This window comes from Erpetoichthys calabaricus, chromosome 6 (assembly GCF_900747795.2).
Source record: "Erpetoichthys calabaricus chromosome 6, fErpCal1.3, whole genome shotgun sequence".
NCBI classification, from domain to species: domain Eukaryota; kingdom Metazoa; phylum Chordata; class Cladistia; order Polypteriformes; family Polypteridae; genus Erpetoichthys; species Erpetoichthys calabaricus.
Window position 1 is genome coordinate 208,161,112 of NC_041399.2, and position 17,759 is coordinate 208,178,870.

The 17,759-nt window shown below is 45.1% G+C and overlaps 1 protein-coding gene across 1 annotated transcript in view; it reads right to left on the reverse strand.

Annotated features, from left to right (window-relative positions):
• si:ch211-285f17.1 (sickle tail protein homolog) overlaps positions 1-17,759 on the reverse strand; it is a 642,180-nt gene that overhangs the window by 137,935 nt on the left and 486,486 nt on the right. Inside the window, exons 3-4 of the mRNA XM_051928956.1 lie at positions 15,917-15,997; positions 7,307-7,481 (exon numbers count right to left, since the gene is read on the reverse strand). Coding sequence (XP_051784916.1) covers positions 7,307-7,481; positions 15,917-15,997 — 256 coding nt within the window. The remainder of the gene's footprint in view (positions 1-7,306; positions 7,482-15,916; positions 15,998-17,759) is intronic.

Genomic DNA, 17,759 nt, shown 5'->3' on the forward strand with positions numbered 1-17,759 from the left:
AGAATGAGAGAGAAAAAAAAATGCATAGGGGGCAGAGGGGCACAGAATAAAATAACGATCCATATAAAAGGAGTCGCAGCAGAGAGAGATAACGTGTGTTCTGCGACACAAACACAAACACACGTGGTCACGTAAGACCCTCAATGGACAAGGGCAGGCTGGGTGACCACTTGAGTTGATTAAACAGGTTTGACTTGGTTTTGTTTTTTTTTTTTTTTAACACAAGGATTGGTTTGCCAGCCTCTGACGCTTTCAGATTCCTTCCACTCCTCTAGCCACAGGGTACAGGAATTATATTACACAGTTCAGAGTAAAGACCCCGGCGGCTAACCAGCACGAAATTGCAGGCATATTTGCATGACGGAGTTGGTGTGTGTGTGTGTGTGGGGGGGGGGGGAGGTGGATTACCGGTGGTGGGATTAGACGGGTGAAGTTTGGGCAGAAGAAATCAACAGCAATAAGCAGACTGGATAGGCGGAGGGCAGCCGGCCTGCTGGCGCTAGACAATCGTGAGCTGAACTTCTGTGGGAAAATGAATCACCTTAAGGAAGGCGCTATATCAACTCCAGGAGATTTACAGCCCCACTGAAAGCGGGAATTTAAACCAATCACTTTATTGACAGGGGTGGCATGGTGGCGCAGTGGTAGCGCTGCTGCCTCACAGTAAGGAGACCTGGGTTTACTTCCCGGGTCCTCCCTGCGTGGAGTTTGCGTGTTCTCCCCGTGTCTGCGTGGGTTTCCCATCACAGTCCACAGACATGCAGGTTACAGAATCACACAAAAGTGAGTACACCCCTCAAATTTTTGTAAATATTTTATTATATCTTTTCATGGGCCAACACTGAAGATATGACACTTTGATCCAATGTAAAGTAGTCCGTGTACAGCTTGAATAACAGTTTAAATTTGCTGTCCCCTCAAAATTTCCCATTGGGATTAATAAAGTATCTATCTATCTATCTATCTATCTAAATAACTCAACACACAGCCATTAATGTCTAATAACAAAACTGAGTACACCCCTAAGTGAAAAATGTCCAAATTGTGCCCAATTAGCCATTTTCCCTCCCCGGTGTCATGTGACTCGTTAGTGTTACAAAGTCTCAGTTGTGTTAAATGTGGTGTTATCTCTCTCACACTCTCTCATACTGGTCACGGGAAGTTCAACATGGCACCTCATGGCAAAGAACTCTCTAAGGATCTGAAAAAAAAAAGAATTGTCGCTCTACATAAAGATGGCCTCGGGCTATAAGAATATTGGCAACACCCTGGTGGCCAAGACCACACGGCGGTTTAACAGGACAGGTTCCACTCAGAACAGGCCTCGTGGACTATCTTACAGACAGACCTCAGTATGTGCGTCTCGGGAACTGCAGGTCTGACATTGTGGTCAGCAGCACAGGAGCGCCACAGGGGACTGTACTTTCTCCGGTCCTGTTCAGCCTACTGTATATACATCGGACTTCCAATACAACTCGGAGTCCTGCCATGTGCAAACGTTCGCTGACGACACTGCTATCGTGGGCTGCATCAGGACTGGGCAGGAGGAGGAGTATAGGAACCTAATCAAGGACTTTGTTAAATGGTGCGACTCAAACCACCTACACCTGAACACCAGCAAAACCAAGGAGCTGGTGGTGGATTTTAGGAGGACCAGACCCCTCATGGACCCCGTGATCATCAGAGGTGACTTTGTGCAGAGGGTGCAGACCTATAAATACCTGGGAGTGCAGCTGGATGATAAATTGGACTGGACTGCCAATACTGATGCTCTGTGCAAGAGAGGACAGAGCCGACTATACTTCCTTACAAAGCTGGCGTCCTTCAACATCTGCAATAAAATGCTACAGATGTTCTACCAGACGGTTGTGGCGAGCGCCCTCTTCTACGCGGTGGTGTGCTGGGGAGGCAGCATAAAGAAGAGAGACGCCTCACGCCTGGACAACCTGGTAAGGAAGGCAGGCTCTATTGTAGGCACGGAGCTGGACAGTTTGACATCTGTGGCAGAGCGACGGGCGCTGAGCAGGCTCCTGTCAATCATGGAGAATCCACTGCATCCACTGAACAGGATCATCTCCAGACAGAGGAGCAGCTTCAGCAACAGACTGCTGTCACCGTCCTGCTCCACTGACAGACTGAGGAGATCGTTTCTCCACCACACTATGCGACTCTTCAATTTCACCTGGGGGGTAAACGTTAACATTATTCAAAGTTATTGACTGTTATACCTGCATTGTTATCACTCTTTAATTTAATATTGTTTTGTATCAGTATGCTGCTGCTGGAGTATGTGAATTTCCCTTTGGGATTAATAAAGTATCTATCTATCTATCTATCTATCTATCTATCTATCTATCTATCTATCTATCTATCTATCTATCTATCTATCAATCAAAGAAGTTGAGTGCCCGTGCTCAGAGTCATATCTTTTGAAAATAGACGTATGAGTGCTGCCAGCATTGCTGCAGAGGTTGAAGGGGTGGGGGGTCAGCCTGTCAGTGCTCAGACCATACACCTACCACACACTGCATCACATTGGTCTACATGGCTGTCGTCCCAGAAGGAAGCCTCTTCCAAAGATGATGCACAAGAAAGCCTGCAAACAGTTTGCTGAAGACAAGCAGACTAAGGGCATGGATTGCTGGAACCATCCTGTGGTCTGAGGAGACCAAGATCAACTTATTTGGTTCAGATGGTGTCAAGCGTGTGTGGCAGCAACCAGGTGAGGAGTACAAAGACAAGTGTGTCTTGCCTACAGTCAAGCATGGTGGTGGGAGTGTCATGGTTTGGGGCTGCATGAGTGCTGCCAGCACTGGGGAGCTACAGTTCATTGAGGGAACCATGAATGCCAACATGTACTGTGACATACTGAAGCAGAGCCTGAAGCCCTCCCTTCGGAAACTGAACATGATAACGACCCCAAACACACCTTCAAGACCACCACTGCCTTGCTAAAGAAACTGAGGGTAAAGGTGCTGGACTGGCCAAGCATGTCTCCAGACCTAAACCTTATTGAGCATCTGTGGGGAAGGTGGAGGAGCGCAAAGGTCTCTAACGTCCACCAGCTCCGTGATGTCGTTATGGAGGAGTGGAAGAGGATTCCAGTGGCGACCTGTGAATCTCGTGTGAACTCCATGCCCAAGAGAGTTAAGGCAGTGCTGGAAAATAATGGTGGGCACACAAAATATTGACACTTTGGGCACAATTTGGACATTTTTCACTTAGGGGTGTACTCACTTTTGTTGCCAGTGGTTTAGACATTAATGGCTGTGTGTTGAGTTACTCAGAGGGGACAGCAAATTTACACTGTGATACAAGCTGTACACGGACTACTTTACATTGTGTCAAAGATATTATATGAAATTCGCTATATAAGGTATTATATGAAAGGTGCCATAAGAGGTGCTATATGAAAGGTGCTATATAAGGTATTATGTGAAGGGAGTTAGATAAGGAATTATATGAAGGACTGCAGTTGGTTGGCACCCTGCCCGGGATTGGTTCCTGCCTTGTGCCCTGTGTTGGCTGGGATTGACTCCAGCAGAACCCTGTGACCCTGTGTTCAGATTCATCCATCCATCTATTTTCCAACCCGCTGAATCCGAATACAGGGTCACGGGGGTCTGCTGGAGCCAGTCCCAGCCAACACAGGGCACAAGGCAGGGAACCAATCCCGGGCAGGGTGCCAACCCACCGCAGGACACACACAAACACACCCACACACTAGGGCCAATTTAGAATCGCCAGTCCACCTAACCTGCATGTCTTTGGACTGTGGGAGGAAACCCACGCAGACACGGAGAGAACATGCAAACTCCACGCAGGGTGGACCCGGGAAGTGAACCTGGGTCTCCTAACTGCGAGGCAGCAGCGCTACCACTGCGCCACCATGCCGCCCGTGTTCAGATTCAGCGGGTTGAAAAATGGATGGATGGATTATATGAAGGATGTTATATAAGATATTATATGAAATTCGCTATATAAGGTATTATATGAAAGGTGCTATATAAGGTATTATGTGAAGGGTGTTACATAAGGTATTATATGAACTGTGTTAAATAAGGGTATTATGTGAAGGACGTTATATAAGCTAACTTACCTTATATAGCACCTTTCATAGGATATTATGTGAAAGGAGCTATAAGAGGTATTAAATGAAGTGTTATATAAGGAATTACATGAAGGATGTTATATAAGGAATTATGTGAATGATGTTATAATAGGAATTATGTGAAGGACATTATATAAGCTAACTTATCCTATGAAAGGTGCTATAAGAGGTATCATATGAAAGGTGTTATATAAGGAATTGTATGAAGAATGTTACATAAGCTAAATTATCCTATGGAAGACGCTATATAAGGTAATACATGAAATGTGTTATTTAAGGAATTATATAAGAGGTGTTACATATGCTAACTTATGCTATGAAAGGTGCTATATAAGGAATTATGTGAAAGGTTAAGTTATCCTAGGAACAGCGCTATATAAGGTATCCTATGAAAGGTGCTAATAAGGGGTTATATAAGAGGTGTTACATAAGTTATCCTACAAAAGGTGCTATTTAAGGTATCCCATGATATGCAATATACAAGGTATCCAATATAATAATAATAATAAATTTTATTAATATATAAGGCATCCTATGAATGGTGCTATATAAGGTATTATTTGCAATGTGCTATATAACGTTTCTTATGAAAGGTGCTATATAAACGCATGGATCTCTTTGAAAACCAACTGAAAGCCAACAAGTTCCATCTCAGCAGACGGTGCCCCCGCTCGTCCATCTTTCAAGACAGGCACAGACAGCCACCTAAAACAGCAAAGACCCTCTTGACCTCCCGGCTGTGTATGATGTCAGACTTAAGGGGCTGATTACGCCTTCCACAAGGACAGACTTGCCGGCCCCCCGGCTCCTTTCGGATTCTTTCAGCTTCTCCAGCCACAGGGTATGGGAGTCTCACATTTCACATTCACTACAAAAGCCTTGCAGGTTACCGCTGTGAAACATTGACCAATTTTCGTTTCTTTTAGCCAGACATTTGCTTTGCACCCTCTTGGAGACAATCCATTCACCACTCTGTCCATCCATCAGCTGCACTCATCATCCTGTTTGTGGCGAGTGGGTTTAAGTATCGCTGGGACATCAGTCCTGTAGGGGGCGCCACACCACTGTAGGGTAATTCTAACTTGAGTCACCTTGACTGTAACTGTATTTCATCTTTAATTTCACGTTCAAGTCATGTCATGCTGTGCAATGAGAATAGCGTGAGTGGCACCAAACCAAAAGAAATGATGAAGTAGTAAGTATGCTAACCCTAAGGCTCTTGGTGATGATGACTGATGATGACTTTCATAGGTTCTCGTTACGTGTGGACATAAACTCCCTTGGATTTTGTTCTGCGCGCTTCACTTGCGGTGATCAATTTTGCCCCCTTTGTCCTGTCACAGTTGTCCCTAAACAGACCAACCGACTAATGCCGACCTATTTTGTAAATCACTTTGGATAAAGTCACCAGCTAAGTAAATAAAATGGTGCTACAGGTAATGGTGCTATATACTGTAATGGGTATCAAGGCAGGAGAGACCCCATGAGGAATAAGCCCCTGAGCACACGGACATCTTTACTGAATTCAAGCCACCCGCTTTTCTCTAGCGGGCAGACGCAGACTCCTAGCACTTTGGTTTAACTCTCCCTGTGGCATCCTGACCCCCTGAACGGAACCTTCCAGAGGCAGAGAAAAGCTTGGACTCCTCTAGAAAGTTCTGCGGCTCCACCCCCATCTGTAGGTGATTGGCACAGACATCTATATATGGAGACACTAGTGAGGTCCTAGGCTCCTTCTTACCCACTCATATCTGGTGATGCCACCTCTGTGTGTGGCATCAAATCTAAATCTAGACTCTTTTCTAGAGGGTGGAGCGAGCTGCCCACCTCCATCTGAACTTCCTCAAAGCGTTAAAACCCTTATTCTCAGTCTGACTGATGATGGCTTTCAAAGGTTCTTGTTACACGTGGAAGTAAACTCCCTTGGATTTTGTTCTGCGCTCTTCACTTGTGGTGATCAATTTTGCCCCCTGTTAATGTCACATTGCAGACCCCTAGACTGATGTTGACTCGATGATGCTGACCCCTTTCATAAGCTGCTTTGGATAAAGTCAACAGCCAAGTAAATAAAATGGCGCTATATACTGTGACGGGCATCAAGGCAGTACAGACCCCATTAAGTTATAATAAGCCCCTGAGCAAACCGACATCTTTACTGAATACAAGCAACCCGCTTTTCTCTAGCGGGCAGACGCAGACTCCCAGCACTTGGGTTAATTCTCCCTGTGGTGTCCCGACCCCCTGGGAACCTTCCAGATACGGTGAAAAGCTTGGGACTCTTCTAGAAAGTTCTGTGGCTCCACCCCCATAGGTGATTGGCACAGTCATCTATAGTGAGGTACTACGCTCGTTCTTGCTCACTCTTATCTGGTAATGCCACCCTTGATTTGTGGCATCAAATCTAAATGCAGCCTCTTTTCTAGTTGGTGGCGTGAGGTGCCCACCTCCATCTGACCTTCCTCAAAGCGTTAAGCCCCTTGTTCTCTTGTCTAACCTGATGATGACTTTCATAGGTTCTCGTTACGTGTGGACGTAAACTTGGATTTTGTTCTGCGCTCTTCACTTGCGGTGATCAATTTTGCCCTCTTTTGTCCTGTCACAGTTGTCCCTAAACAGACCCTCCTAGACTGATGTGGACCTCTTTTGTAAATCACTTTGGATAACGTCACCAGCTAAGTAAATGAAATGGTGCTATAGGAAATGGCGCTATATACTGTAACGGGCATCAAGGCAGGAGAGACCTCATGAAGAAGAACAGACGGACATCTTTACTGAATACAACCCACCCGCTTTCCCAGCACTTTGGTTTAACCCTCTCTGTGGTGTCCCGACCCCCCCCTGAACGGAACCTTCCAGATGCAATGAAAAGCTTGGACTCTTCTGGAAAGTTCTGTGGCTCCACCCCCATCTGTAAGTGACTGACACAGCATAGGAAAGTCTGATTGGTTCACTGACTGAGTTGCAAATTAACGTAACGGAATGGGATTGGACGTTTAGGGGAAACTCAAGCGAAAAGGACGCCCAGGTGGCATCACTACCCACTATGCCACACATGGCAACAGCTTAATATCAGAAATTGTGACCGAAAGATGCCCACACAGGAAGTTGTAGCTGTGAACTCAGACTTCATGGTGGTCATCGTCAAGAATCTGAGCCTTCAAACACCCAAGAAGGAGAACAAGTTGGTCATCTTACCCAGTGATCTGTCCTTGGTCAGGTTGGTCGACCGCACCACGGGGAGGCTCGCCCTCGAGCGGCTGCCTCTGGTGAAGGGAGCTGGAGCGTCCCCCTCGGACATGGCTTCGCAGGTCTCTGCTGAGACAGGCTCGGCGGGCTCTCCGTGGGTCTCTTTGTGCTTTGGGCTCCGAGACTAGAAAGGAAAAAGAAAGAAATGAGATAAATAACTCGAATGAAAGGTCGGTTTGAGGGGAAGACAGAGTGGCACACACACACACGTACACATGCAGGGGCCGCTCTGACAAAATGTCACACCACGCGAGACCTTCTGTTGAAATTCAACATCCGTGAGGGGAATTAAGGAGGAGTCGAGCCGACCGCAAGGAAATATCGAATCCCGAAATCCTCCCGTGCCGAGGGCACCACGAGGGGCTGAACTTTGAACTCAGTTACTCTCACAGACCCCCACGAGACCAGAAACCCTCAACACACAAGACCCCCCCCCCCCCACACTTCATATAGCGCCCTACTTTGACAGAACTCTCCCTGTAAAGCAGTAAGAAAGCAGCCACAAGTGAAATCATTCAGAGAAGCATCAGAGGATTACGTGGGGTCCTCACTGTCACCCGACATTCTTACTGGTACGTGCCACACAACATGCCACACGTCACCACCCTGTGGCGCTATGATTAGCAACTGCAAACTACCTGACCTTGAAACTTTGGCCAACCAAGAAAAATCTCAGGGTTAGTGGATCTGGTGAGAGACAGAAGGGGAATCTTAACAATAAAGAGGAGGAAAGACAAACAAACAAACAAACAAACAAACAAACACAAACAAACAAACACACACTGGCAGCACCTCGTCTGTCAGACCAGCCACAGACCACTTCATAAAGAGAGGAAAATATTACAGAAACTCCCCATTTCACTCTGATACTGTAACCCTGAACGGCTTTAGCCGTCCTGTTATCTGCTGTTGGAGACAACGCAACACGGCCTAGCAATATAACACAACATCACGACATTAACAGAACAATATTACGAAAAACTATCTACAGTGCATCCAGAAAGTATTCACAGCGCATCACTTTTTCCACATTTTGTTATGTTACAGCCTTATTCCAAAATGGATTAAATTCATTTTTTTCCTCAGAATTCTACACACAACACCCCATAATCACAACGTGAAAAAAGTTTACTCGAGATTTTTGCAAATTTATTAAAAATAAAAAAATTGAGAAAGCACATGTACATAAGTATTCACAGCCTTTGTCGTGAAGCTCGAAATTGAGCTCAGGTGCATCCTGTCTCCCCTGATCATCCTTGAGATGTTTCTGCAGCTTCATTGGAGTCCACCTGTGGTAAATTCAGTTGACTGGACATGATTTGGAAAGGCACACACCTGTCTATAGAAGGTCCCACAGTTGACAGTTCATGTCAGAGCACAAACCAAGCATGAAGTCAAAGGAATTGTCTGTAGACCTCCGAGACAGAATTGTCTCGAGGCACAAATCTGGGGAAGGTTACAGAAAAATTTCTGCTGCTTTGAAGGTCCCAATGAGCACAGTGGCCTCCATCATCTGTAAGTGGAAGAAGTTCGAAACCACCAGGACTCTTCCTAGAGCTGGCTGGCCATCTAAACTGAGCGATCAGGGGAGAAGGGCCTTAGTCAGGGAGGTGACCAAGAACCCGATGGTCACTCTGTCAGAGCTCCAGAGGTCCTCTGTGGAGAGAGGAGAACCTTCCAGAAGGACAACCATCTCTGCAGCAATCCACTAATCAGGCCTGTATGGTAGAGTGGCCAGACAGAAGCCCTCCTTAGTAAAAGGCACATGGCAGCCCGCCTGGAGTTTGCCAAAAGGCACCTGAAGGACTCTCAGACCATGAGAAAGAAAATTCTCTGGTCTGATGAGACAAAGATTGAACTCTTTGGTGTGAATGCCAGGAGTCACGTTTGGAGGAAACCAGGCACCGCTCATCACCAGGACAATACCATCCCTACAGTGAAGCATGGTGGTGGCAGCATCATGCTGTGGGGATGTTTTTCAGTGGCAGGGACTGGGAAACTAGTCAGGATAAAGGGAAAGATGACTGCAGCAATGTACAGAGACATCCTGGATGAAAACCTGAGCGCTCTTGACCTCAGACTGGGGCGACGGTTCATCTTTCAGCAGGACAACGACCCTAAGCACACAGCCAAGATATCAAAGGAGTGGCTTCAGGACAACTCTGTGAATGTCCTTGAGTGGCCCAGCCAGAGCCCAGACTTGAATCTGATTGAACATCTCTGGAGAGATCTTAAAATGGCTGTGCACCGACGCTTCCCATCCAACCTGATGGAGCTTGAGAGGTGCTGCAAAGAGGAATGGGCCAAACTGGCCAAGGATAGGTGTGCCAAGCTTGTGGCATCATATTCAACAAGTCTTGAGGCTGGAATTGCTGCCAAAGGTGCATCGACAAAGTATTGAGCAAAGGCTGTGAATACTTATGGACATGGGATTTCTCAATTTTTTTATTTTTAATGAATTTGTAAAAACCTCAAGTAAACTTTTTTCACGTTGTCATTATGGGGTGTTGTGTGTAGAATTCTGAGGAAAAAAATGAATTTAATCCATTTTGGAATAAGGCTGTAAGATAACAAAATGTGGAAAAAGTGATGCGCTGTGAATACTTTCTGGATGCACTGTATATCCATCCATCCATTTTCCAACCCGCTGAATCTGAACACAGGGTCACGGGGGTCTGCTGGAGCCAATCCCAGCCAACACAGGGCACAAGGCAGGAACCAATCCCAGGCAGGGTGCCAACCCACCGCAGTGCACTGCATATATATTATATACATATATATATATATATATATATAAATACACAGAGCAACATAAAACAACACAACAGAACACACCAATGTAACACAACTAAAACAAAAAAGACAACATCACAACATAATAAAAATATTACAAAAAACAAATATATATGAATACATAGAGCAACATAACACAATACAACACAGCCTAGCAATGTAACACAACTAAAATAAAAGACAACATCACAACATAACAGAACAACAGAACGCAACACAAGAGAACTCACCAATGTAACATAAGTAAAACAAAAGACAAAATCAAATAAGATAACACAAAACAGATATAACAGAACACAATACAACATACCGATATCACTAATAACACAAGACAACATCACACATGACAACATAATACACCACACAATGCAGGAAACGTAACACAAGACAACAGAACATGACACAACATGGCACAATACAACACAGCCTAGCAATATAACATAGCAGGACACAACATAATATACACAACATGAGATAATGACAGAAAACACAACATCAGGCAGCACACCCCAACACAAGACAACAGAGCCTACTGATACACCACAACTAAACACTAGACAACGTAACACAAGGTAACACAATACAACATAAGACAATCCAGCCCACCAATAGCACTTAACTGTAACACAAGGCAACGTAATGCAAGAGACGGAACACAATACAACAGAACACGACATAAAACAATGCAACATACTAGCATAGTACAACACAATACAACACAACTTACTAATGTAACAGACCTAAAACAAAAGACAAACTCAAATAAGCCAACACAATGTACAACCCAACATAACACAACGCAGCCCACCGATATCACCAAGCTATAACAGCAACACATCATAATATACTAAAATTGCGTACAAGACTGATGCCACCCTATAAGACACAGGTGAGGTTAACTCTGTGTGTGTGGGTGGGTGGGTGTCCCAGGTGTCCCGTCTTACCCCAAGCCTGCTGAATTTGGTGTGTCCAGTAAGTGGAGTGCCAGTCTTTCTAACTCACCCAGTTAAATTCAGGGTAATGGTGGGGGGGTGGGGGTTTGGTGGTTGTGGCGCCCACCCCTGTGGCATCAGGCGCGAGACAAGCAGCCCACCGTGACAACTGCCAGTCCGCCACAGCACACTTAACGCGCACACCTAAGAATTTAGGGTGGCCCAATCAACACTCACGGTTGGCAGTGCCACAATTAAAAGCCACAGGGGGCACAATCAACATTCACACAGATGTTCAAGCAGCGCCAACTGATACAGAAAACAATAAAACAAAAGGACAGACAATTATTGTCAGTTACTTCATTTATAAGGCACACACACACATAACTTGCTTTACAAAGCAATCAAACAAAAAACGTGCCCTTTAACGCCTGACGGCAGAGCTCTTCTGTAAATGGTTTATTAAGGCTGGCGCCGTGCCATACAGCGCCTTGCCATACTCCACTGTATAAACCGAGGATATTGCTGCATTAATTCATAGAATTTGTGTTACCAAGGCACATGCCACGTTAGAATCCTTCAGCCAATCAGCAGTTAGTGTAGCTCCTCTACAATGGCATCAGATCCCAATGGCAGCTATCCCGGGGGGGGTTCAACAGATTGTAGGGAGAGGCCAACACAGAACATTCCAGAAACAGTGGGTAAAGCTCCTTGAATTGAGAGACACTTCAGCCTCCACAACATGCATGCCATTCACATCACTCGGACCACCTCATTAGTTCCAGGGCTTTGGTAAGGACGGTGGGTTTGAAAGGCGCTATGAAAAACGAGGACTGACATTTTGGAAGCCAGCAGTAAATCAAAAGCCAACCCATCCGTGAAATGCAAACTCCAAATACGTGCGGCCACCTCACTTTCAACAAAGGCAAATCTCGTGTAACGAACAGCCTGAACTTTCTACCTCGACCCGGACTGGAGTAGGAAACGCTTTAGTAAAAATAATATTTTGGGTAACAGAAACAGGAAAGCTAACTGGTTTTTATTATGATAAAGTGTTGTAGTGTTGCCAGTTTGTCTGGCGGTCCGCCATGTTAAACATCTTTCTGTTTCCTGGCGTGTGAGCAGCTCCTTTTAATGTCTTTGGTTGTTTTCATTTGTTTTACATTTACGAGAAGCCCCTCAAATGCCGAGCACCAGCACGTTCACTTGTAAGGCAGAGGTGTCGCCCCCTAGTGGCTAACAGGTTAACATAGAAAGAATAAGTGGGGCCGGCCAGAAGTTACTTAACCTGTCAGCCCCACCAACACCAGAGTACTACAGCTCTAGTGCGCCCCCTAGTGGCTGGCAGGCTACCAGTCTGGGGGTGGGGTCACTTAATAATAATAATAATAATAATTCTTTATTTGTCACAGTTATACAGGACAACACGCAGTGAAATGCATCTTTTTGCATACCCCTTGGGGGTCAGAGCGCAGGGTCAGCCATTGTACAGCACCCCTGGAGCAATTGAAGGTTAAGGGTCTTGCTCAAGGGACCAGCAGAGTAGCATCTCTTTTGGCAGTAACGGGGATTCGAACCGACAACCTTCGGGATGCCAGCGCAGATCCTTAGCCTCAGAGCCACCAGTGACTGACAGGGTGGCATTCAAAGAACCATGGACACAGTGATGTGACTGAGCGTAGGCTCCCAGAAAACTGCAAGAAAGAACAAGGCAGTGTGGCCCTCTAGTGGCTGGGAGATGAAACTGAAAACAACATGGCTGCCAGCTGGGAGTCACCTTACCATGGAAACAGCTGTAAAGGGTGGTCTCCATACTGACCATGAAAAAGCTCTATATATAATCATCCAGTGGGACCCCTAGGTAAACTAAGTAGTACAAGGCTACCAATTGGGGGGGTTGGTGGTATCACTTCACGAACTGGGTGCCAAGAAGCACAGAAATAGTTATAGAATAAATAATAAAATGTTTTATTTATATAGCACCTTTCACTTGATAGCTGTATATTGTCATTGGACAGTACAGACCATGAAAAAGCACAATATACTATCAGTCAGTGGAGCCCCCTAGTGGTTAAGACATTAAACCAAAAAGTACAGGGCTAACAATTGGGGGTCACTTCACTGACTGTGTGCAAAGCAGCACAGAAACAGTTGTATAATAAAATATGATGATGATCATCATCATCCATCCATCCATTTTCCAACCCGCTGAATCTGAACACAGGGTCACGGGGGTCTGATGGAGCCAATCCCAGCCAACACAGGGCACAAGGCAGGAACCAATCCCGGGTAGGGTGCCAACCCATCATCATCATAATGATAAAAATATTAATTATTAATAATACATTTTATGAATATAGTGACTCTCCCTTGATTGATGTAATTTGTCACGGCCTAGTTTTAACATTATATACTATCAGCCAGTGGAGCCCCCTAGTGGTTAAAACATTAAACTGAAAAGAACAAGGCTAACTGGGGTCACTTCACCAACTGTACGCAAACATAGAAATAGTTGTATAATAAAAATTAAGAATAATATTTTATTTATTTTGCACCTTTACTTTGACAACTGTAGGTTGACATGGGATGATATTTGCTACAGAAAACTGCTATAAAGAATAAAGCAGTGTCGCCCCCTAGTTGCTAGGAGGTTAAACTGAAAAACTGCATGGCTGCAAGCTGGGAGCCATTGTTTCAATTTAAAAAAAATCATGGAAACGGGTATACTGTGAAGGGTGGTCTCCATGGGATTGTACTGATAATGAAAAAGCACTTCATACAATCGAGCAGTGGAGCCCCCTAGTGGTTAAGATGTTAAACTGAAAAATACTAGGCTACCAATTAGAGGTCACATCATTGACTGGGTGCCAAGAAGCACTGAAACTGATGTGTAATAAATAATAATAAAAGCATTTTATTTATTTAGCACCTTTGCCTTGCTAGCTGTAGGTGACCATTGATTCGTATTTACTACAGAAAACTGCTATAAAGAGTAAGGAAGTGTGACCTCTAGTGGCTAGCAGGTTAAATGTAAGGTGGCAGGGCCACCAGCTGGAAGTCATTTTAACTGCCAGTGTTTCAATTACAGAAACATAGAATGAGCTGTACTATAAAAAATGGTGGTCGACATTGGGTGGTCCTGAATATGAAAAACAAATGTGTAAAATAGACCAGTGTGCCCACTAGTGGCTAAGAGGTTAACTGTGAAGCACCCTGAACATGGGAAAGGCGCTATATAAATAAAATGTATTATTATTATTATTATTATTATTATTACTACAAGGCTGCCAAATGAGGGGTCATTTCACTCAACTGGAGAGTTGTATAATTAATAATAATAATAATGCTAACACATTTTCTTTATATAGTGCCTTTCCCTTGGTAACTGCAGGTAGCCATTGAATGGTATTTACTACAGAAAGCTGCTGTAAAGAGTAAGGCAGTGTGGCCCCCTAGTGGCTAGCAGGTTAAACTTAAAAAGTCCACATCTGCCAGCTGGGGGGGATCAGTGTTTCAATTAAGGAAACATAGATGCTATGAAGGGTGGTCACCATGGGAGGGCACCAACAATGAAAAAAATCAGTGAATATTATCAGGCAGAAGGCTACCAATCAGGAGTCACTTTCACTGGCAGTGTGACAAGAAGCACAGATACAGCTGTATAATAATTTTATTATATGGTGTCTTTCCCTTGATAGCTGTAGGTTGCCACGGGATGGTATTTACTATAAAAAATATTTATAAAAAACATTTATAAAAAAAGGTTTATAAAAACTATTTATAATATAATAACATCCATCCATCCATTTTCCAACCCGCTGAATCCGAACACAGGGTCACGGGGGTCTGCTGGAGCCAATCCCAGCCAACACAGGGCACAAGGCAGGGAACCAATCCTGGGCAGGGTGCCAACCCACCGCAGGACACACACAAACACACCCACACACCAAGCACACACTAGGGCCAATTTAGAATCGCCAATCCACCTAACCTGCATGTCTTTGGACTGTGGGAGGAAACCGGAGCGCCCGGAGGAAACCCACGCAGACATGGGGAGAACATGCAAACTCCACGCAGGGAGGACCCGGGAAGCGAACCTGGGTCCCCAGGTCTCCCAACTGCGAGGCAGCAGCGCTACCCACTGCGCCACCGTGCCGCCCCGATATAATAACATATAATACAAAAATATTTATTAAAAAAATGCACAGCAGTGTGGCCCCCTAGTGGCCATTTATTGTACAAACGTTTCCCTGTTTCTTTGATTGAAGCCTTGGTGCTACTGGTAGCCATGTGCTTTTAACGTCTTAGCCACTAGGGGGCCACACTGACTTACTCTTTGCCTCAGTTTCCTGTAGAGAGCACCACAAATGACAATAAAAAGCCACTACAGAAAGTAAGCCAGTGTAGCCCCCTGGTGGTTAAGAGGTGAAAATGAAAAGTACAAATCCACCATTCAACAAATGGGGCGACCCCATGTTCATTTGACCTTGGCTTCTACTCGACTAACGGCAGAGCGCCGCGCCGTGTGCGTTCAGATTACCCAGAAACCACCACGGGCGCGCTGTATTGCGTCGGCTCCTATCAACTCACCGTGGTTACCGTGAAATTTTCAAATTGCTTTTCCTTTTTTTGATTTACCCTTCGTATTCAGGAACGCAAGGCCCACTGAACCCCCCACGAGGGGCACTAACAAATGAAACATGGGGCGCTGCTCACAGACCTCAGCGCCTGGGTTAGTGGTGAAGCACAGCACAGCACAACAGGCAAACACGAGCCCCCCCCCCCCCCCCAACCCAAGTAAAAGGATGCAGAGGAATGAAAGTGTCGTACTAACTCTGAAAGGCGCCAGGATTTTCAGTAAAAACCCTTGAATGTCGAGCTCTGTGCGCAGAGAGGCCAACATCTGCGCGAAGGTCTGAGAGACACAAACAAGAAGAAGAAGAAGAAAGCACAAGAGAGAGGAGATTTAGCTCATGACAGCCCAGCGTCACTATAAGCATCCAGCAGTATTGTTTCATCCCATCCTGGTTCCGGGTGGTCTGCCATCCTGGCAGGTAAAGGTGAATGGCACCTGGGAGAGGAGACAACACTGAGACAAAGAAGAGTGAAAAGGGGGACAAGGGGGACATCACAAAGATGAAACCTGTACGCCCGCAGAGCGCCCACACAGGCAAACACGCAGCTTACTATAAAGACGTCGACGACATGAAGACGGGCAAACAGCCGTTAAGAGGCATCCAGAGTAAGACGTCCTAAACAGCAAACCTCCTCCAAGTGGGTTCACCTGAGAAGTGCTCGACTCTGGGAAGAAAACCTGCCACCTAACCCACAATGGCACTCCATATGTGACGCCAGTGACAAATGGCAGTGCTGTTGGAGGTGAGGGTGTGAGGTGCAGGGGGGCTGGGCGGCTACTCGGCCCTTTATTTTCATTTCTTTTACCACAGACATCAGAAGGAGCAATCAATCAAATCCTCAGCCAATCAGCTTACTGCCTGTCCGGTTTCGGGGTTCCGGCTACAGTGGTCCCATTTCACTGGACCTTCCCCTATCTACTGTTCTGTTGATCATCTTGTGCTGCTTTATACTTCTGTTGTCGCCGTGTTACTAAAACCCTTAGGACGCTGGTCGAGGTCTCTGGGGGTGAATCTTAAGGGACGGCTGCCTAACCAATCCTGCGCTACAGAAAAATGAATTGAAAAAACGAGCCATGGCTGACTCTGAGCTCATACGCCGCTACTGACTACTAAAGAGTGTGTTAGGGCCACGTTAAGTCGTTCAGTTTGACCGTTCAAATGAATTTAGCAAGCAATTCAAATCCGCACATCCACAGGACAGAAACAAATGTGAAATTCTTGCAGATACACAGCATTCACCTTAACAAAATGGTAATTGTCAGTGCGTCTGTGTATCTGCGGGTGTCTGCTTGCTACAGATGGCACAGTGCGCCAATATAATGCACTGAATTTGCCTTTCCAACTGATGGCACATCACAAACATTTGTAGTAATAAAATGCATTGCATTTGTCATTTCAACAAATGGCATATCCCAAACACCAACACTGCTTTTATGAACCCAATGCCAAATGGCATATAACAGAAACATATAAATTGCATTTGTCTTTCCAACGCATGGAGTGTCACATACATTTGTAGTAATAAAATGCACTGGATTTGTCATTCCAACAGATGATACATCAGAAACATTAATACTGCTTTAACAAATCCCATACTAAATGGCATATAACAGAAACATAATCATTGCATTTGTCATTCCGACAGATGGCTCATCACAAACATTAACAATGCTTTTACCAATCCCGTACCAAAGAGTGCATTACAGAGATATATGCATTTCACTTGCCTTTCCAACAGATGGTGCATCACAATCATTTGTTCTAATAAACTCCATTGCATTTGTCATTCCAACAGATGGCTCACTGCAAACATTAACACTGCTTTTACGAATCCCATAGCAAATGTCATATAACAAGGACATATGCATTGCATTCGTCATTCCAACAGATGGGGCGTCACAAACATTTGTAGTAATAAACTGCATTGCATCTGTCATTCCAACAGATGGCAGGTCACAAACAGTAACAATGCTTTTACAAATCCCATAATAAATGGCATATAACAGAGACCTATGTATTGCATTGTCATTCCAAAAGATG